The sequence below is a fragment of the Peromyscus maniculatus genome, chromosome 1 (assembly GCF_049852395.1).
Source record: "Peromyscus maniculatus bairdii isolate BWxNUB_F1_BW_parent chromosome 1, HU_Pman_BW_mat_3.1, whole genome shotgun sequence".
NCBI lineage: Eukaryota > Metazoa > Chordata > Mammalia > Rodentia > Cricetidae > Peromyscus > Peromyscus maniculatus.
Genome location: NC_134852.1, coordinates 62,449,386 through 62,470,893, shown reverse-complemented (window position 1 = coordinate 62,470,893; position 21,508 = coordinate 62,449,386). Strand labels below are relative to the sequence as shown.

General features: G+C 42.2%; 1 protein-coding gene across 3 annotated transcripts in view; it reads right to left on the bottom strand.

Moving 5' to 3' along the window:
• Positions 1 to 8,167: 8,167 nt before the first annotated feature.
• The window catches only part of LOC143267045 (STAM-binding protein-like), an 87,909-nt gene continuing 74,568 nt past the window's right edge, over positions 8,168 to 21,508 (bottom strand). Inside the window, exons 4-12 of one of the 3 annotated variants that reach the window (XM_076543751.1) lie at positions 19,181 to 19,267; positions 18,615 to 18,652; positions 17,105 to 17,286; positions 16,029 to 16,216; positions 13,630 to 13,754; positions 12,743 to 12,880; positions 10,154 to 10,265; positions 9,550 to 9,640; positions 8,168 to 9,206 (exon numbers count right to left, since the gene is read on the bottom strand). In XM_076543751.1, the coding sequence (XP_076399866.1) occupies positions 9,056 to 9,206; positions 9,550 to 9,640; positions 10,154 to 10,265; positions 12,743 to 12,880; positions 13,630 to 13,754; positions 16,029 to 16,044 (633 nt within the window). In that variant the 5' untranslated portion in view covers positions 16,045 to 16,216; positions 17,105 to 17,286; positions 18,615 to 18,652; positions 19,181 to 19,267 and the 3' untranslated portion in view covers positions 8,168 to 9,055. Of the gene's footprint in view, positions 9,207 to 9,549; positions 9,641 to 10,153; positions 10,266 to 12,742; positions 12,881 to 13,629; positions 13,755 to 16,028; positions 16,324 to 17,104; positions 17,287 to 18,614; positions 18,653 to 19,180; positions 19,268 to 21,508 lie in introns of all 3 variants that reach the window. The other 2 variants (XM_076543746.1, XM_076543747.1) reach the window with 2 other exon arrangements.

Here is a 21,508-nt window from a genome sequence, read left to right as displayed (position 1 = left end):
AAAATGTGTACTCCACAAAATTGGAAAATGTAAAAGAAATGGACAATTTTCTGGGCAGGTCCATATACTCAAATTAAATCAAGATTAAATAAACAATTTAAATAAACCTAAACTCCTATGGAAATAGAAGCAGTCATTAAAAGTCTCCCAATCAAAAGAAAAAAAAGCCCAGGGCCAAATGGTTTCAGTGCAGAATTCTACCAGACTTTCAAAGAAGGGCTAATACCAATACACTTCAAATTGTTCCACACAATAGAAACAGAAGGAATATTGCCAAACTCTTTCTATGAGGCTACAGTTACTCTGGTACCCAAACCACATAAAGATGCAACAAAGAAAGACCAATCTCCCTCCTGAACACTGATCCAAAAATATTCAATAAAATACTGGCAAACCAAATCCAAGAACATAACAAAAAAATCATCCATCATGATCAAGTAGCCTTCATCCCAGATATGCAGGTATGATTCAACATATGAAAATCTATCATGTAATCCATCATAAAAACAAAATGAAACAAAAAACACATGATCATCTCATTAGCTGCTGGAAAAGCATCTGACAAAATCCAACACCCCTTCATGATAAAGGTCTTGGGGAGATCAGGAATACAAGGAACATAAATAAACATAGTAAAGGCAATTTACAGCAAGCCAACAGCCAAGATCAAATTAAATGGAAAAATTCTCAAAGCGATTCCACTAAAATCAGGAACAAGACAAGACTGTCCAATCACCTCATATCTATTCAATATAGTACTCAGAGTCCTAGCTAGCCCAATAAGACAACAAAAGGACATCAAGGGATACAAATTGGAAAGAAAGAAGTCAAGCATTCACTATTTGCAGACAATATAAGAGTATCATTTGACCCCAATAATTCTACCAGGGAACCCCTACAGCTGAAAAATACCTTCAGTAAATGTGGCAGGATACAAGATTAACTCAAAAAAATCAGTAGCCCTCCTACATACAAATGATAAAAGGGCTGAGAAAGAAATCAGAGAAACATCACCCTTTACAATAGCCACAAATATTATAAAAATACCTTGGGGTAACTCTAAGTAAGTGAAAGACCTTTGTGACAAGATCTTTACATCTTTGAAGAAAGAAATTGAAGATAATATCAGAAAAAGAAAAGATCTCCCATGCTCATTGGTAAGTAGTATTAACATAGTAAAAATGGCAATTTTATCAAAAGCAATCTACAGAGTCAATGCAATCCCCATCAAAATCCCAACACAATTCTTCACAGACCTGGAAAGAACAATACTCAACTTCATATGGAAAAACAAAAAAACCAGGATAGCTAAAACAATCCTGTACAATAAAGGAAATTCTGGAGGCATCAATATCCCTGACCTCAAGCTCTATTATAAAGCTATAGTAATAAAAACAGCTTGGTATTAGCATAAAAACTGACATGTGGACCAATGAAATTGAATTGAAGATCCTGACACTAATACACACACCTATGAACACCTGGTTTTTGACAAAGAAGCCAAAACTGTACAATGGGGAAAAAGAAAGCATCTTCAACAAATGGTGCTGGCATGACTGGATGTCAATATGTAGGAGATAGCAAATAGATCCATATCTATTGCCATGCACAAAACTCAAATCCAAGTGGATCAAAGACCTCAACATAAATCCAGTTACTCTGAACCTGATAGAGGAGAAAGTAGGAAGTAGCCTAGAACGCATTGGCACAGGAGTCCACTTCCTAAATATAACACCAGAAGCATTGACACTGAAAACAACAATTAGTAAATGGGACCTCCTAAAACTGAGAAGCTTCTGTAAGGCAAAAGACATAGGAAATATGACAAAACAATAGCCTAGAGAATTGGAAAATATCTTCACCAACATCTGACAGAGGGCTGATCTCCAAAATATATATAGAAGTCAAGAAACTAGACAGAAAATACCAAATAATCCAATTAAAAAATGGGCTACAGATCTAAACAGATATTCTCAATAGAAGAATTCCAAATGGCTAAAATACATTTAAGGAATTGCTCTACATCCTTAGTTATCAGGAAAATGCAAATCAAAATGACTGAGATACCATCTTATAGCTGTCAGAATGGCTAAGATCAAAAACACTAATAACAGCTTATGTTGGAGAGAATGTGGAGCAAGGGGAACATTCCTCAACTCTTGGTGTGAGTGCAAACTTGGACAGCCACCTTGGAAATCAGTATGGCAGTTTCTCAGAAAATTGGGAATCAACCTACCTCAAGACCCAATGATACCACCCTTGGGCATATTCACAGGGAATGTTCAATCATACCACAAGAATACTTGTTCAATTTTGTTCATAGCAGCATTATTCATAATAGCCAGAACCTGGAAGCAACATAGATGCCCCTCAACTGAAGAATGGATAAAGAAAATGTGGTACATATACACAATGGAGTATTACTCAGCTGTAAATAACAATGACATCATTAAACTTGTAGACAAATAGATGGAACTAGAAAATGTCATCCTGAGTGAGGTAACCTAGACTCAGAAGGACAAACATGGTATGCACACACTCATAAGTGGATACTAGATGTAAAGCAAAGGATAAGCATACCACAACCCACAGCTCCAGAAAAGCTAGGAAACAAGGAAGACAGTAAAAGGGACATACAGATCATCTTGGGAAGGGGAAACAGGAGAGATCTACATGAGCAAACTGGCGATGGAGGGCCATTAGAGGGGAAGGAATGGGGGATGAGAACATGAGTAACTGGGATGATCAAACTAGCAGAGGGACAGAGTGGGAGAGCAATGAAAGAGTTATCTTGATAGAAGGAGACATTATGGGGTAAGGGAGAAACCTGGTGCTAGGGAAATTCCCAGGAATCCACAAGGATGACCTCAGATTAGACTACTAGCAAGAGCAGTGAGGGTGCCTGAACTGGCCTACCCTGGTAATCAGATTGGTGAATACCTTTAACTGTCATCATACAGACTTCATCCCATATCTGATGGAAGCAGATGCGGAAATCCACAACCAAGCACCAAGCTAAGCTCCAGGTTTCCAGCAGAAGAGTGGGAAGAGGGATTATGTGAGCAAGGGGGATCAGATCATGATGGGGAAATCTACAGAGACAACTGAACCAAGCTCATAGGAACTCTTGAATATTAGAGAGACAGCTGTCCAACCTGCATGGGACCTGACTAGACCCTCTGCATACAGTAGACAGTGGTGTAGCTTGGTCTCTTTGAGGGGCCCCTGGCAGTGTGATCAGGATCTATTCCCAGTGCATGAGCTGGCTTTCTGGATCCCATTACCTTTAGTCAGACACTTTTTGCTCACTCTTGATGCAGCAGGGAGGGGCTTGGTCCTGCCTCAACTGAATGTCCCCGCTTGGGAGAACTTATTATTTTGTAGGAGGGGATGAGGGGTGGGTTGAGGAAGAGAAGGTGGGGTGGGGGAAGCAATAGGAGAGATGAGAGGAGGATCTGTAGTTGGTATGTAAAATGAATTAAAAAATTGAAAAATAAATGTTCAGTATTGGCTGCAGATTTACAGACTATCCTGGGTCTGATCCTAGAGGAGTCAATAGGCAAACCTAGCATGATGGGTGTCTAGATAAATGAACCGTTAAGTTGGATGTAATCTGGGACTCTGGAAAGGTTTCAATGCCCAAGATGAAGATCTTGAGCCTTAAGAAGAAAGCAAACAGGAACACTCACGTGAGAGAACACCTGTATGGTGTTCTCATGCTGCTTCCACATTTATGGGTGTTCACAGAAAAATTCAAGTCCCTGCTGTGAGATACATCCTATGCATCTTTAGTCAGGGAGGCCCCAAGCTTCTAAAACAATACAGGCTAGTACTATTTCTCTTGGTTACATACCAGAAGTAGATGGTAAGACCCTACTGTTGAAGACACCACCTTTTGGTCTTAGTACACAGAGAAATCAGCTGAAATTGACCAGCAAACTTCCTCCATTCTGCCTAGCTTTCTTGGTGCAGGGTGGTGCTATGCATACTGCTGGGAGAAAGTAGGCATCAGTGTTTGGATTAACTATGGATTCTACATACTTTACTGCTGACCTGCTGCAGATGATGTGGCCACAGATACTATCATGGCACTATTGCTATGACAATAACCAAGCACATTCTGGTTGGGTATTTGGCCTCTTCTCAGGATGGTATTCATGCAGGTGCCATATTTCTAGTGCTAAGACCACACAATGGGGCATAAAGGCCCATGGGGAAACATGCTACTGTCATTTTTCTAAATGGACATGTTATCAAAATGCCTCCCAAATACTTATGTATATGTCCAAAGATTAGTGCTGCTTTCCCATTGGTCAGAGAAGCTTCTTTGGCATGGGAGTGGTTAATACATTGAATCATTTACTTGTCAAAGGGTTGAGGAAAAGTGTTGAGTATTTGGTTCCAATAAGACATCTATGTCACCCCACCACCACCACCACACACATCTCACCACTCAGAGTGCATGGTGTTAAATGACGATGAAACAATTTAAGAGGTGGAAGGTGGAGAGGAGTGCTGTGAAAACCTCTTTTCTACACAGGACAAGGGCTTTGCACTCAGGAAAACCCAGCAGCTGTGTTTGTCTCCACTAAAGCTTCTCAAGGGGGAGTGCTTCAGTATTCCAGAATGCATGGTGTAGGGGTTAGTGCTCTAACCCTAGCTGAGGAGCGATTCATACTTCTTTAGGGGGAAGGAGGAGTCATTTTTCTTTGGGGGTGTAGAGAATGGGAAGTTGGCCAGGATCCAATAGAACCTCACAAACGTGCACATGCAAGAAACCCTGATTAAACTCAGCGGGTTGTTCAAATGGGAAATGGGGCCAGCAACTTGGCTTCATACAACAAGATCCTTGATCCCAAGCCTGGCACGTTTAGAATAGGGGTTTCAGATGGGGTTGGAGGAGTGTGGCTGAGGGAGGGGAGGACTAAGTATGATCAAGATCGATTATAGACATACAGGGCAATGTCAAATGATAAAATTTAAAACCACAGCAATGAAATGTTTGATCCCAACCCTTGGGAAGCAGAAGTAGGTGAGTTTTTGTAAGTTCCAGGTCAGCCTGGACTATAAAGTAAATTTCAGACTAGACATTGCTTCACACTGAGATCCAGTCACAATAAACAAAGAAAAACAGATAAAGGAAAAAGGAAATAAAGGAGAAATAGACAACTAGGACAAGGTTACCCACCAGTATCTACTAATCCTATTAGCTGGCAATCACATCTCTCACTTAACATGATTATGTGACTCCTGATCAGAAGGAAGACTCAAGAGCATGACACAAAACTCAACTTTAATTTTAGAACTAAATAGCAATTTTAAGAAACTACTAGTCTATTTCAAAACACACTTATATTAAAAAAAAATACAAGTTTCTGTGAAATTTATGGAAATTTCTAGACAGGGCCTACATAAGCAGAGAATGTGTACCCGAGCACAGTTCATGGTGAGCTGCTTTAGCCAGTCTGTCACTGGCAGTGAATTTGTCCCAGCATCCCTTGTGCAGGACACCATTTTTGTTGGAAGACTAAAGCAAGCACAAGCCTCAGTAGTGAGTTCATCACATATAGGGAACTTTACAAACTTCAATGAAAGCTTTTCAATGCAAGCAGATTACTCTCTTTTGGCCAGACATCCTGCAGAGTTGTATTGTGCTGTTTGCTGGCCAGAGTGGTCATTCAGGAGGATGGTTATCAGGACAACATGGTTGCCAGACTGGATCATCTGTGAGGAGGGGAGGAGGGCTACCTCATGCTGTTTTACATTAGACAACTATGACACAGTCCACAGAACTGCACTTGTCTTGTGCATCTTGCATCTTCTCTTGTCTTTCCGGGCTTGTGAGGTGGTACACTTTGTCCAGAGGTCCTTATTCCAGACAAGATGCCCTGAAGCTTTAAAATCACTTATCATCAAAAGTCAAAAGATCGCCGGGCGGTGGTGGCGCACGCCTTTAATCCCAGCACTCGGGAGGCAGAGCCAGGCGGATCTCTGTGAGTTCGAGGCCAGCCTGGGCTACCAAGTGAGCTCCAGGAAAGGCGCAAAGCTATGCAGAGAAACCCTGTCTCGAAAAACCAAAAAAAAAAAAAAAAGTCAAAAGATCAATCAATAAAGAGTTTAAGCCCCACACATGATGCCCAAAGCAGATGCCTCTCATAGCCAAGCAGAAAATTCCCATCAATAGGATATTCTCTTTTAAACTCTAACATCCTTCCCCAGGTTCCATGGTGTTGGGCTGCCAGACTACAGTGCAACATCACCTAGGGAGACACCAGGAAATCCGCATCAGGAACTTCAGTTTCTATGTGTAATTGTGCATTGGTGGCAAGCCTCATCAGGCCTTACAGTCATCCAAAAAGCAACGAAACTCATCTGAGTCAGAATTTTCACTTTAAATGATGTCATCATCAGTTAGTTTCAAGTTGTGTGCCTTATCTCTTCAAAAAGTCATTTGTCTGTCAAAGAAGCCTTCAATCAGCGTGAGACATGTAGGCTGATGTCTGGGACCAATGGAGACCTTCATTCTTCTTCAGTTGGTTAGTGAGTGTTGTCATTACAACCTGTCCTCTAGGCTCCCTGAGGCAGGTGAGGCAAGCTAGCAAATGAGAGCACTGGGCCCTAACACCCACACTGGTTCCTGGCTGGAAAATATCATCTAAAACTAATAACAAATAAGCTATCTAATAAAATCAATTTCCAATCACTATGAGCTCCTACTACACTGTTCTACCTTGAAACAAGATTCATTAATAGAGCACATATCAGTGTCTTCCTCTGGGCTCCATGAATGAGCACATTGTGCCATCCATACACAACACGGAAAATACATGATACAGATGTACCATACATGACAGAGGTTGAACATACATACACATATATATACCACCCTACATTCACTCTCACACACAGAGACAGACAGACAGACAGACAGACAGACAGACAAACAGACATTCCCCCTTATATAGTCCTGTGGGATTCAAATCATAGCAAATCTATGATAGTCACCATGATGGTTTGGATCGTGACATGGCTCAAGTCCTGCAATTAAAGGAAATGTAGTTAAGGAATAGAAAACACCTGTTTTGAAAAAACTTATACTTTTTATATCATACCAAAAGAGACATTCATGTGACCAGTCTAGACACATAATCTAGGTTTCCCAGGAGATTGCTGAACATATTCTCCTGCTACTAGCTCCCCAGTGCTGGATTATAGGCAAACACCACCATGGCAGATTTCAGTTATGCTGGGAAATGAGTCCAGGGCCTGCTGCTTGAAACAGGAGCACTCTCCCAACTGAGCCACATCCCCAGCAATAAGCCTCTTATTTAACTGTCACTGAAGTTAGATAGTTCTCAGCTTAGCGGTAAAATCCTGATGTCAACAGAAGCAAAAGATCTGGCACCCAACATTCCCACCAAGTTCTCCACATGGTCGGAGTCAGTGTCTCCCCGTGTATCTTTGCATCTATTTTCCAGAGTCACTTGTGAAACATTCCTTTATTAAAAGAGACCAGCAAGTTCAGTGCAGTATTGGAGTTATGATGTCAATCAGATGGTAAAGGGGGCCTAATTGTCCTAAAGGGGATGCTCACACCTGGCATACAAAGTCATAAGGATTTATCAATCTGAAAGTCTGGCTATGTTGGCCTTGAACTGGTGATCTCCTGCCGCAGCTGCCCGAGTGCTGGTCCTAAGGTGTGTTTCCCCATGGCCAGGTTTGGGAGGGGACTTTACATCTGGAAACTTGGGAACTGGTGTTCCAGGCATTTTTTTTAATTGTACAATCTCTCTCAACATCCTAGTACTTAATCATTACTGTATCCCAAGATAGAGCTATGTATTTTAAACAGATCTGTTAGAAAGATCTTTCCCACACTCAACTGAAAACCTGGTTTGATCCGTGAGACTAGAAAATGGGGACTGGAATATGGCCCAGTGTTTAGCAACACCCACTGGGCTTGCAGGGAAGTAGGTAGTGCATAAGGGCTTGACTCCAGATCTAAGGCATCTGACAACTTCTAACCACACAAGCACTGAACTCACATATGAAACTCACAGGGACACAGAATTAAAATCAAAGCAGGGTCTATTTTTAAAAGACTACACAATGAAGTTACAAATGTAAACAAAAATAATGAATTACGCATATGTTTCATAAAAGAATGTTGAGTTTCATTAGGTTTTATTTTACTATTAGAATCAGTAAGATACAAAGTATATGCAAATATACATATGCATTTATAATGATACAGATAAAACACATACACAGAGTTCTACCACTTGGAATTAGCACTCGGATCCCAAGATCTCAGCTTTCCTTCAATCTCTGTGGCTGCATCCCTCACTCATATATTTTATAGGACTGGGTTCTGTTCCTTTCACTATGTTCCTGCATTTCTTCTGAATCAAAGTGGATTGCAAAGTCCAGGCTAATGTAAAGTAAAGTACCAGAATCTCATTGTTCTAAGGCTGATCTGATGCCCTGAGGCCTGATCACACTAAGTGTGTTATCACAGACACAACCTGGGAGAAGAAACCACCTCCCTAGGCAGATGAGAACTCTACTTTCTAGGCAAGACTCCAGAATGAAATGTGCTTAATCTACCTATCTTACATGACTTTTTCCTTGTCATTCAGATCACCGATTGAAACCTAGTAACTGACACTGATGAAGAACAAATTAACAAGTAATAAGTTTTGCATAAGCTAATGGATTCCATACTTTGTGGGTTCTTTCCCTCCTGTTACTGGGGATGAAATCCAGGGTATCAAGCATGCTGAGGACACATTCTGCCCCTGAGCCCACCCCAATCCTTCTTCCTTTATCCTCTCAACAGCTTATAAAGTACATAGTATTAGTATCCCCAGTTACCAGAAAAAAATGGTCAGGATGGTCAGCACCCTCAAAGACTGGAAATGGTCAGGTTGCAAATAGAAACTTATTTCCATTGCCCACTGCTTCCTACATACATGGTTATTATGGATTTCTAGGAAGGTGAGTGAAGAGGATGAACTTCCATGAGGGTCAGCAAGGATGCTAAACCTTATCAGCTCTATGTCATGGCTGGGAACATGGCCTTGATTTCTTGTACATAGATAGGTACATAGAAAAGAGCTGAGTCCTGTTTATGGGAATGGAATCGTCTCTGGGGGCAGAATGATATTTCTTTTAATCCAAAAGGTGTCAGTGTGAAAATTGCAACTCTGAAATGAGAAAAAGTAAAATCACAGTCAAGCAGATATCCCTCCCAGTCTCCTTCCTCTCTCTCCTCTCCATCTTTTTCTCATCTTGCCTCCCTTCTTTCCCTTTCTTTTCCTCCTCTTCTTCCTCTCCTTTCTATAATCTCGCTCCTTTCTCTTTTTGCCTCTCTACCCTTCTCCCCTCCTCTCCTCCTGTCTCTCCTCTTCTCTGCACAGCTCTTCCTCCCTCATAGACCATGTGGAACTCCTCCTCCTATTCCTAGTCATCACTGTCATTGTCCTGTTAGACCTTGTCTTCTTTGTCAGTCCTAATCATCCCCCTCTCTCTTCCTCCCTCCTCCTGTACCTCATCCTCCTTCTCCTTCTTCTTGTCATGGCATGTGTAGATCCCTCTGTTTTTAACTCATTCTCTCTGGATCCCTTTCTTGTAGGATGACCTAATGAGGTAAAGGAGCTTAGCAATAGTAAAAATTAGGAAGAAGAATTAAGTAAAAAAAAAATAGGTCTGTTCAGATCAATCATTGGGAGGAACAAGTTGGGAGTGTGCTAAAACCAGTGTCCACCAGTCTCTATGAGATAATAATCAGTGCGTAAAAATTACAAAAGAAAACAGGATGATTCATTGATTTCAAAACACCAGCTCTGCTGATGAATTCAGAGTAACATGCCATTGTGAATGAAAAGAGATGACACTCGTATGCAGTGTCTGGTGTGGAATTACTTCGAACTCTGGCTCTTTAGCTCAATTTTTAAGAATTTGTCTTAGGAACCCAGCAGTGGTGTCAGCATGTCTTTTAAGAGCAGCTGGTGTTAATTAGAAAGTGCACCTTAAAGGGAGGCTTTCATAGCAATCACTTAAGACACTCTGGATATTACTTCATTTTTACAGTGTTCTGAGCCATGGAGCATTTTACTCTTGTACCTTCCAGACCTGACTCCTACATACTCACTGTTTATATTTGGGTGCACACACCACTGCAATTGATTCTGGCAGCATCTTTTGACAGCAAAAACTGTGTACAAATCCACACTTGACAAGAAGCCTGTCTGGGTTGGATGGGTCTGAGAAGACAAAAGAAGCCAAGAATTCCCAGTGAGCCCCATGCCTGATCCACCAAGGAAGGCAAGTACAAGGAACTTCAACAACTGGTCCCCACCATGATTCCTGAAATCAAGCCAGATGTAAAAGTCAAATATATTGCATTTTGAGACACAAGCAGGCCTGAAATACTGTTAGTTTGGGGGAGGGCACACTTAGGAGATGAACTCTAAAGAAATTGAGAAAGACATGGTTAAGGCAAGAGGAGGATCAGTCACAGAGGAAGGAAATTGGAAAGTTGGACCAGGTTCCTGTCAAGTTCATGTTTCCTCAAGGAATCTTTAAAATATACTGTTTATGTATGTATACTACAAGTAAGCTATATTTTAAAATATCAAACATTTGTAAAACTAAAGGAAGACAAAGAAAAGGCTAAAATAACAAAAACAAAAACAACTAGACAAAACCATGATGAAACCATTTCCCAGTTCCTGTACACATCAGGACTCTGTTAACCCAGTTCTGCAAAGAGCGGCCTCATCTCTCTCCCTTTCCCCTAGAATCTTGGCCTAGATAGATGTGATCCTCAATATGACAGTCTGACAAACTCCACAATAGCAGTAAATTCATCAGATGACTTTGCTTTCAAGCCACGGTCTTCCTGTGTAGCACAGGATGGTGCTAAAGTCACCATCCAGCAGGCCCACCTCCCTGAATGCTAGGCTTCCAGAACTGCCAGTACACCGAGCTTTCCATGGCTTCTTTAAACCTTGTGGTCTCTGCCCACCAAGGCCTAAAAGTCATTAGCCAACATCCTCAAAGAGCTCCAGCTCCAGTATGAGATCTGGATCCTCTTCTGCTGGAGTCTGTCCCTGGGTCACATGCTGAACTCATTCCCCCACTGTCCCCGCTGTGTGTCTTCTGTGAACCCCATAACCATTTCTCCTGCAGCCTTGTGTCTCTGTCATCCCCCACTGGGTTCCTGCTCTCCTCATTAGATCTCCTCCTCAGCTGTCAGCCAATCACTTCTCTTGCTGTCAACACTCCTTATTTACCAGGTTTTCTGGGCCAGCTCCATTCAGAAGCCATGCAGGTTCCTTTCCTGCCTTCCATTGGCTTCCCAAAACCTCCTTCCAACTGCCAGCCAAGGTCCCACAGATGTGATATCTCACAAGTGCCTTAAATTCCCCAAGGTAGGACTGAACCCCACTTCCAAAGTCTGTCTTCCTCTAGATGCCCTACTCATGCTTGTGAGAGAATCACTGCCATCCCCCATGAGCCCAACTCCAAGCCTAACCTGTCACAGACTGGACAACCTCTATTCCTTGGCCCCTGGATCTTTGAAATTCTACATTCTTGTACACATAGCAGTCACCCTCTCATCACCTTTGGAAGTTAGCAGCTTACAATCATTAACTTACCTCCCTAATGCAACCAGACTTATAACTCCTTCATTTTATATTCTGGGGTCTGGCTTTTGTCACATCATTGTTCTCCACAAAATAACATAAAAAGTTGTTCCATTACTAAAAAGTATCACTGTTCTTCCTGGCCATAATCTAGCATCCTTTTCTGATACTAACACAAATTCCAGACAACAGGACTGCTCACTGATGCAAGACCACTTCCCCATGGAATTCTGTTTGGGCGTCTTTACAAGTCATCATAAGTCACCATAAGTGGGACCCCTCTTCCTCTGACACCTATAGTCCTGTATTTATCTCCTGAAAAAAGAGAATATATTCTGCCTCATCGGAATTGGTGCTCATTTTCTGTGTGATCTCCCATTTGTGTCTAGGCACAATGGGCCAAATTTCCATCTGTCATGGTATATTATTGTTAGCAAAGCAGTAAAAATTTATGCAACTGAAGCATGAGACACAGGAGACTATCTCACACATCAGCACTTCCCCAGCTTTGAATACAAAAGTACTTGTGATCTCTCAAAACCTAGATATAACTGCCTGATTGTGGCCTACACCTGACCCATTAAGAGAAGTGTTCTGTGAGTTTGAGGCCCTGACAATGAAAGAATCACTAGGGAAGGAACTGTTTCCTTGAAGATGACCACAGGTCTGCACAGCATGTCCAACCACTTGAAAACCTTGCATAAAGCTCTTTGGGTGTGCACAACGCAAGTGCTTCTTCCTAAAGAAAAAATGCAATCATTATAAGGAATTCTCTTGACTTGGTTAAAATACTTGCAGTCATCCAACTTTTCAGGACATAGTCTCTACTCCATGTTCTCAGACATCCTAGGGAAGCTACCATTCTCCATCCACACACAAGCTATTGGAACTTTGAATAAGAGATAAAAATAAGAAAAGTGTGTTTAAAGCACCAGGAAATGTGCCTTTGACTCAAGGCTAGAACACAAGTGACTGCATGTGCTCAGAGACAGACAACCTAGAATGGATTGACTCTGCGCAGAGAAAGATCTCGGCTGTGTGTTTCTAAGAGACAAAGAGGATACTGCTATCAGGGAAATCAGTTTGCTTACATGAAAAAAACCTAAGGTGAGAAGTCCCAGCTCTTCTTGGATAAAGAAGAGTTCCTCCTTGTTCTCAGCATAGCAATAATCAGGGCCTCCATTCTGCACAGGGATTATAATATGAGTGACATGATATTCTTCCTTTACCTGACAAGAGAAAACAACTTGTTACAATTCCCTGGCACTGTCAATCCCACTCTCTCATAACACAAGTAAGTGAAGCCCCCACCCCAGTGAATGACTCTCATCCTTCTCCCTCACCTCAGTGTTTCTCCAACTGAAACACTGCTCCAGTGCTTTGCCGGGTACTGTATGAAGGCACAGAGGATAAGATGAACCTGACATGTCCCTCTTAGAACATTCTGGGACTAGGGTCTTCCCTGCAGCAGCCAGTAGGTCTGTGTGGGGATCTTGAGGTGTTTAATTTATATTCCAAGGCTTACCACAGAGTAGGTGGTCAGACCAGGCTACAAAAGAAATTGAATCCTCCTCCACTAAGAATTAGTCAATATGCCTGTCTCCATGTCTCATACCTGACATTCTGCCTGACAGCCTGCCTGCTTTTACTTCAATGTCTCACTCTGTATGTGAGCCAGGTATGAACTTTCAAGAAGCCTCCAGCCTTAGTTTGACAATAACTGGGGTTACAGGCATTAGCCACCACTAGAGCGAAAATTTCTAATTATAGCATTGAAGCAAATTATTCAATTCAAGGGATTCTGAAAAGCAACCAATTGCAAAATCATCAAATTCAAGTTGGCCAGGCCTTGTCATCCATGGTTCCTTCTGTGGAGTGATATGTATGGACACAGCCCCTGGATATGTTTTCTGGGAGTCATGGGAAGCCAAGGGGGAAGAAACAGTCTGAAATCAAGAAGGAGTTTTCATATCTTTACCAGGGTACCACATAAGACACCGCATGTTTCTAGTCCTTTCTTTGTGTTCTTCCTTGCAGAATGGAAGAACTGATCCCATAAATCCTGAAGAAAGACCACAGGGTGGAGGCCTTTGGAGTTCAGAACTGCAATGGAAAAGAGAAAGAAGTCTGAGGTTACAAAGCCTGGTGTCCCTGAACAGAACTCAGCTTGGCAGCATGGAGGAATAACACAGTCATTGGTATTCTCTCCAGCATCCCTTCTCCCCATGATGGAACTACAAAGCAGGCAGGGAGTTTCTTCTCTAAGCTCTGGCCACAGCTGAGTGGTAGCTGTGAGCATGGACTTTACTGTCAGCTTGAGTGGATGGAACAACGTATTTCTGGTTATGACTGAGCTAGTTGTAAAGAAATTTCTGTGTGGGTTCACAGACTCAGTGGGAAAGTGCCCTCTCAACTCTGGTGGGTAACATGAAGCCATAAGGAAGCTAAACAGGACAAACAGACAGAGAAAATGTAAACTTCTGCTGTCTCTCTGGGGACAGACACATCTTTATTTCTTGTTCATATCTCCAGGTCTGCTGGCCTCTAGAATCTCAGGTCTGGACTTCCGTTTCCCTGGGTCCTCATGGGTCTTGAGATTGAGTCTCAAAAAGTATCTGCCATGGTCTGTGCATTTCAGACAATGACTGAATCAAACTACTAGTATTCCAGAACTTCCACCTTGAAGAATGCCTATTGTGGGCATGCTCAGCCATGTAGACGATTTTTCCCAAGAGATGTGAGGACATGAGAAATACCATCAAAGGTTGCAGTTTTATGGAAACATACACAGACACTTGTCTCAAGATCAGAACAACACTCACTGTCTCAAACAGGGCATGTTGGAGGCAAGGGGGAGAACCTTGAGACCATGGAACATCAGGACAATCCTTGTGTACATCACCCTAGAGAATTTCAGCTCAAGACTACAACCATGAGTGAAGATGATGCACTAAGCCCAGCAAAGCCACAGGGACAGTTGCTCAACTTAGCTGGGACCAGTCATCCCTTTCCTGATTATTTCTCCCAGTCCCATAAGAACTAAACATCTTACTCGTGTTTCGTCATTATATTATACAGATGTGTGGATTGTTGACTGCACAGGCTCATGGCTGGGAAAGGACAACTCTCTAACCTGTGCCTAATTAAGACAGAGCATTGCAATTTGGTTTCAGGCTCCTCCTCATTCAAGAAGAGATTTTGAATTATGCAAGATAAGACAAGAATCAACCAATATTTTATAAAATTTTGAAAACCCAGCCCTGGTGATGTACACTTGGAATTCCAGCATTTGCTTGCTGAGGCAGCAGGATCTAAAGTCAGGCTTATTCAGGCTCTAAAGGCAGATGTTATATATGGGGAAAAAAAACAAAATAAAACATATTAGCTAAAATATTTAAGAACTTCTTTTCTACAATATTTGTGAATTTCCCTTTTAAGATCCTTTATTATGAACTGTGAGTGTGTTTGCATGTGTCCATGATCTGTATTTGTTTTTCAGAATGTGCACGCTGATGTGTGAGCAAGGATGCACAGGTGCTTCAGCACATATGCAGATGTGACCTGACTGCCTGGAGTTCTGATCTTCCCTGACCCCCGTTGGTCCAACAGAATCTCATTTGTGCTTCTCTGTCTGCCCAGCTAGCTGTGCTGTGAGAAACCAGGTCTTCTCCTGTCTCCCTGTCCCACCTCACCTGAAGAGAACCTTGAATGTAGAGGTAGCCAACACACCCCATTGTCACGTGCTTTCTGGAGATTCCATCTCAGGTTCTGACCCTGTCACTGCTAGCCCTTCACCCACAGAGTCATCGTCTCCATGGCCCTAATTGAGGATTTCCTGTGAGAGTCTACCAAATGCTGAAAACATAATCTCATGCACCCAAAATTCTGTTGCCCTCACATCTCTCCATTATGTCATAAGATTATCTGAGAGTCCGACTTTCATAAAGTAACAATGCACAGCACATTCCTTATGATGGAAGATGATTCAGTATTTTCTTAATGTGATTCTTCAAATCTCTACAGAGCTCAGAAAAGATGAGGATCTGAATTCAAACAAGTTTTGAGGAAAATTGTCTGGGTAAACTAAGTTAAAGGTTATTTTGACAAGACAGTCAGATGGCAGGAAGGAACGAGACAACACTCATCACAGGAGGTTCTGTTACCGCAGCAAAGTGGATCCGTGGAAGCAAACGGCCGAGGACGTGGACAAGGGGAAGGAACATTCTCTGTCACTCAGTGCTCTAGACCTCAGACACCTGTGCACCAGCACTGCCTTACTTTACTGGAGAGCTGCAGTCTGTTTTGTGTGGCTGCCCCAGATGCAGGGAAACACTTATACACAAGTCATTTCCAAGTCATGGACCTGTGGTGACTCACCTGGGCTTCTCATCATTTTAGTCTCTCCATAGTGAGTGTCTGCTGAAGTGATGGGTGTTATCTCCTCAATGGCTTCCTGTGGGCCACACACCACTGGTTGTTGAACAGGTGTGCTTCCTCCTGAAGGTTCTTCAGCCTTAGTAGCTGTTGATGTCAGCCTGGGGTTCACCTCTCCACAACGCACAAGTCTATGTTGAAGAGAGATGAATTTGGGCAAGTCTGGGGAGTTTTGTCTGAGATTTCTTCTATCCTCCCAGAATGCCTTGTTTTTTGCCTCTTCCTCTTTTCTTTTCTTCTACAGAAGGAGAAACAGATTTAGGCTACATCTTCAAATCCCAGAAGGAAAAACCTTACCAGCAAAAAGATTTTCAAAGTGCAGGTCTGTTTAGGTCTGACATCTCAGCATAGGGCCCATGGAGCACCAGGTCTATGGAGAATAGCCACCACCACCTTAGTCAGTTTCTGTATAGCTATCTTCAGTAACAACGAAGTCTCAATATTCTCAGTGCCCTACTGCACTCTGTGTGTGTGTGTGTGTGTGTGTGTGTGTGTGTGTGTGTGTGTGTGTGTGTGTTGGCTTGTCTGGATAAAGTGCATGTGTGTTCAACTGAGTGTGGAGCCTATCCATTGGATCATAGACTCACTGAAACAACAACACAACACAGTCCCAGGACATAGGCTGACTAAGTGACATACAATACGCTGCCTGTGCTCGCATACTGATCTTATCTGCCAGGTAGCCCTCATACTCCCTGGTGTACTGCTTTAGGAGTTTGCTCTTCAGAGTCTCAGCCCTTTTGAAAACCTTATTTACAGTCTGCAGTACAAAACCCCTAAATGAAGAGTTAAAACAGTTCTAAATGTCAGAAAAGAGGGAAAGAAAATAAATGACGAAAGGCAGCAGTATCTCATGCATGACTTGAACCCCATTTCCTGCCATCCCTCTACTCTGTACTGCTATGCTGAGGCAGCATCAGCTCCCATCCTACCCAGGGTCATGATTTATAGCTTTTCTCTAAATATCTCCCTGCTGCACTGGAGATTTTAGGTCAGCTACATAGACAATGAAGACCCACCTTGAGGATTTTGAACCTTTTTCCAGGGGCAGGAGAGTTTCGATATTCTGGGGCCTTTCCGAGTTTCACCACAAGGAGTTTAAAGAAGTAGAGAAGAGTGACTAAGATGTACAGAAAAGTTCCAAATAACTAGTTGAGGTCCTGAGGAAATTTGGCCTCTCCATGAAGGGTTTCAGAAGTTCCTGGAGTGAGAAGAGGCACATACTGAAATCCCATATCCCTTTTTGTCCCGGTGCCTAGAGAAAGAAAAGTCCTCACTCTCCTATCAACTGGTACATTCAGAAAACATCAGCTATCAAGAAATATAGCTAAGCTGACACAGTGCATGTTTGTCATCCCAGCACTCAGGAGGCAGCAGATAGAGGTAGTGGACCTACTGAACCTTGAGAAAATAGGCCATCATCCTGAACTTCAAAACAGGAAATAAATACAGTGGTATTTTTCTTCCACTCTCAATACCTATACAGATCATTGCACATACAGCACCTTAGTGTACTGTTTCCCAGCAGAGTGGAACATCATCTCAGAGAGCATTAAATAATGACAGGAGACACTCGGGGTGTTCAGAGTTAGGGGAGCTATGCTGTGGAACCTAGTGAGATGCTGCACCCAGAAAAGCTGCTAACCTGTTTCAACACTCACATCAGTACAAGAACCAGGAAAGACTCACAATTATGTCAGAAAGTCTTCTTGAGTGGAGGGTGTGATAAAAAAAACTGAGTGTAACAACCTGATATCTGTGAGAACACATGAGTGCCCTGGTAAGAGTGATTTGTCTTTGGAAAGGAGAGGAAATGAGAGGGATATTTACTATGATCTCGGGAGTCTGCCTTCACCTTGCAGAATACCAACAATGGAAAACAAAAAGAAACCATGTTCTAGGAGTTGGACAACCTGGGAAATGCAAACTGTGGTAACTGAGCTAATCTCTAAACCAGAGCTGTGTGTCCTCTGTGTAACAGGAAGGTAATGTACCTACTCAGTACACTCTGAAGCCAGAGAGGAGGAAGGGACATCTGCCCAGCTAGAAAATGTAGGCCAATCTCAGCTGCTGATTGAACATTGCCAGATATATTCTTGAATTCTCTCATATCTCACCACTAATGTTGACAGGTACGAAATGTGAAGTATTATTATATTGTGTTGAGGGAAGTATCTTGGCCCTCAGTTCTCCTGACTATATACCTACCGGCTCTCTCTCTCTGCTTTAGCTGAAACAGTCCCAGAAACTCTTGGTTTCCTTCTCTTTATCATGCTCCTAAAGACCCAATACCTCAGAGAGCCCTGAGCCCTGACAGCCGGTTATCTCACCAAGGAAGTTGAAGGAACATTTAGTGAGAGGATGAGGAAATACTCTGTCCAAATCTCAACCCTAGGAAATGTCAGAGCTGAGACCACGATAGGGCAGCAGCCTCTTGTTCAGCACTTTCCCCTTTATCCCACATTGTTTTGATGCTTCCCAATTTAGTGAGCTGCCCAATTAAATAAACATTAAAGTTTCTTTTCCTACCTGACGTCTTCAAGTCAGGAACATAACAGGAGTAGGATCTGGATAAAGGGATGATAGAGCAGGTTGTTAGGTTTCACAGTAAAAAAAAAAAATCATGTATGTACAGCATCAGAGTTGCTCAGCATGGAGGCAAATTAAGTCAGTAAGCTCCATGGTAACCTCAAGACTATCTGGTGCAAATTGGCTGAAAGGCAGAATGGTGACATAAAGCAGATTAAAACAAATTGGAATCCCAGAAGCCATGTGTAGCAAGGGACAGAGTGGACACATGCAGGAAGACTAGAGCAGCCCCACATGGCTGCAATCTGGGCAACTGAAAGCACACAGACCAGACATGACAATTTCTCCTCCCAGACCCTTACTTCAGTCATGTGTTTCTTACAAGTGGTCATTAATAAAGTCATTTATCATTGACACATGATTTTCACATTTCAGCAGATAACAGTGTATTTATATGCACAGATGGCAGCCTTGGTGAGTGTCTAAGACACTGTTTTACTGATGTGAAGAGCCACCACGACCAAGGCTACTTTTCTGACAAGAGATTAAATTGGGGGCTTACTTACAATTTTAGAGTCAGTCTATGATCATCATGTCAAGAGCAGACATCATGTCATAGCTCTACAGTATAGCTGAGAGCTTTTCATCTTGATCTACAAGAGGGAGTGAGGGAGGCAGGGTGGAGAGAGGGAGGGAGAGAGAGAGAAAGAGAGAGAGAGAGAGAGAGAGAGAGAGAGAGAGAGAGAGAGAGAGAGAGAGAGACTTGGATGGGCATTATAAACCTAAAAGCCCACCCCAGTGACATACCTCCTCCAATAGGCACCATATACTCTAACAAGGCCATACCTCCTAACCCTTCTCAAACAATCCATCACTGGGGACTAAGTGTGCAAATATATGAACCTAAGGGACATTCAAACAGAGTGTGACACAGCTGTGGGGCTTCATGAATTGTAATAGACTGTGTAACTGACCTTCTAATTCACTGCAAAATTAGCAGCCACCTGAGTGGGATAGATTGCTCCAGGAGGCCTACACCTCTTGATCCAGAATCACCTTTGAAGGAGCAAAGCATGGGCTGCTTTGTGCTACTGCACTGAAAATTCAGAGTCTAATTATTCACACAACTTAACAGATCCAGAGTGCCTAACAGTAATTGTGTTTTGGATAGCAGGAAGTCCACTCTGGTGTAGTGTAAGGAAGCTGTTTAATTGAGTTGAAGAAGAATAAAAAATGAGAACAATAAGCAGTCTAAATATACAAGTTGACAACCAGGTTTTATGCTTGTAAAAAAAATAAATAGATGAAGTCGTGGAGTGAAGGTGGTGAGACCACTCAGCAGATAAAGGTGTCTGCCACCAAGCCTGACAAATGGACCTTCATCCACATATTCCATATGGTTAAAGGAGAGAACAGACTCCTGATACTCTGAGCTCCCCATCTGCACTATGGCATATGCACTCATATGAACACACAAAATAAATGAAGTAAATAAAAATGTAATGCTGTGGATATCACTTTGTATGAATAAAATGCTGATTGGCCAGTAGCCAGCTAGAAAGAATAGGCGGGACAAGCAGAGAAGAGAATTCTGAGAACAAAAAGACTGAGTCAGGAGATGCTGCCAGCTGCTGCCATGACAAGCAACATGTAAAGATACCAGTAAGCCACAAACCATGTGGCAACTTATAGATTTATAGAAATGGGTTAATTTAAGATAAAAGAACTAGATAACAAGAAGCCTGCCACGCCATACAATTTGTAAGCAATATAAGTCTCTCTGTGTTTACTCAGTTGGGTCTGAGTGGCTGCGGAACTAGAGGGTGAGAGAGATTTGTCCTGACCGTGGACCAGGCAGGCCTGGAGAGAACTCTAGCTACAAATGGCACCCAACGTGGGGCAAGTGTTTCTACCTAAAACCTAAAAAAAAAAAAAAAGAGTCTAAAACAAAGCTAAAAACAGCTTCCTAGTTGTCTCTCTCAATTAGCAGTAGCCTGCAGGTTTAAGCTACTCTATGTTGCGTTCATGGCATTCGGGCTTGACCTATGCTATGTTACACAGAGGTAACTCCAAGTTGTGCACTATGCTGTGTGTTGGATATAGTTTTTACTAGTTTAAAAAAAAAAAGAGGTTTCTGGGCTACACGCTGCTTTGATAAAAGCATAGTCCCACTGTTTCTAAGAACTGATGGCTCCCAGAGCTGGTGGTAAATGTACCACCGCCATGTTGGGAAGCTGAGGTGGGTGGAGTCAGCAGCCACAGCACCATTTCAGTCCTAGAATGCTGCAGTTTAAAACAATAGGTTCACAATAAGACAGATTCAGATGGAATAGTTTACAATGTGTGTAAATATATATGTAGGCTTAAAAGAAACAAAAAAAGGTGATATGTACATTTATATAAAAAATACATAGTTTTAAAAAATAAAGTCTTTAAAGAAACAGTAAAATTAATATAAAAATAAGCCACATAAAGATGGATATCACACAAAGAAACTGGATTGTGTTGTCTTTGGGATTCTTAACTGCAAAAAAAAATTTGATTGTAAAAACTGTTAAATTAAGCCACTAAAGCCACTATGTATATTTTAAAGGTACCTTGACTTCAAAAATTAGATGTAAGGATATGTTGCTTTGGAAAGGAGGCTCTGCTTTTGTTTCCACAGAAAGTAACAGGCTATGGATTTGTTCCAGATTAAGATACATGAGGTCTGATCAACCAAGACCCCCTGAAAGGTCTCTGATGATACCATGGCCCAGATGATCCAACATCCAAAATGGTTTCAAGGCAACTGGCTCAAACAATACAGCCTCATGGACTACTCCATAATCCTAAAATTTTCTTGTGTCCATCTCCTATTTCTCAGGTAATAGTATATCCTTCTGGGTTTGATG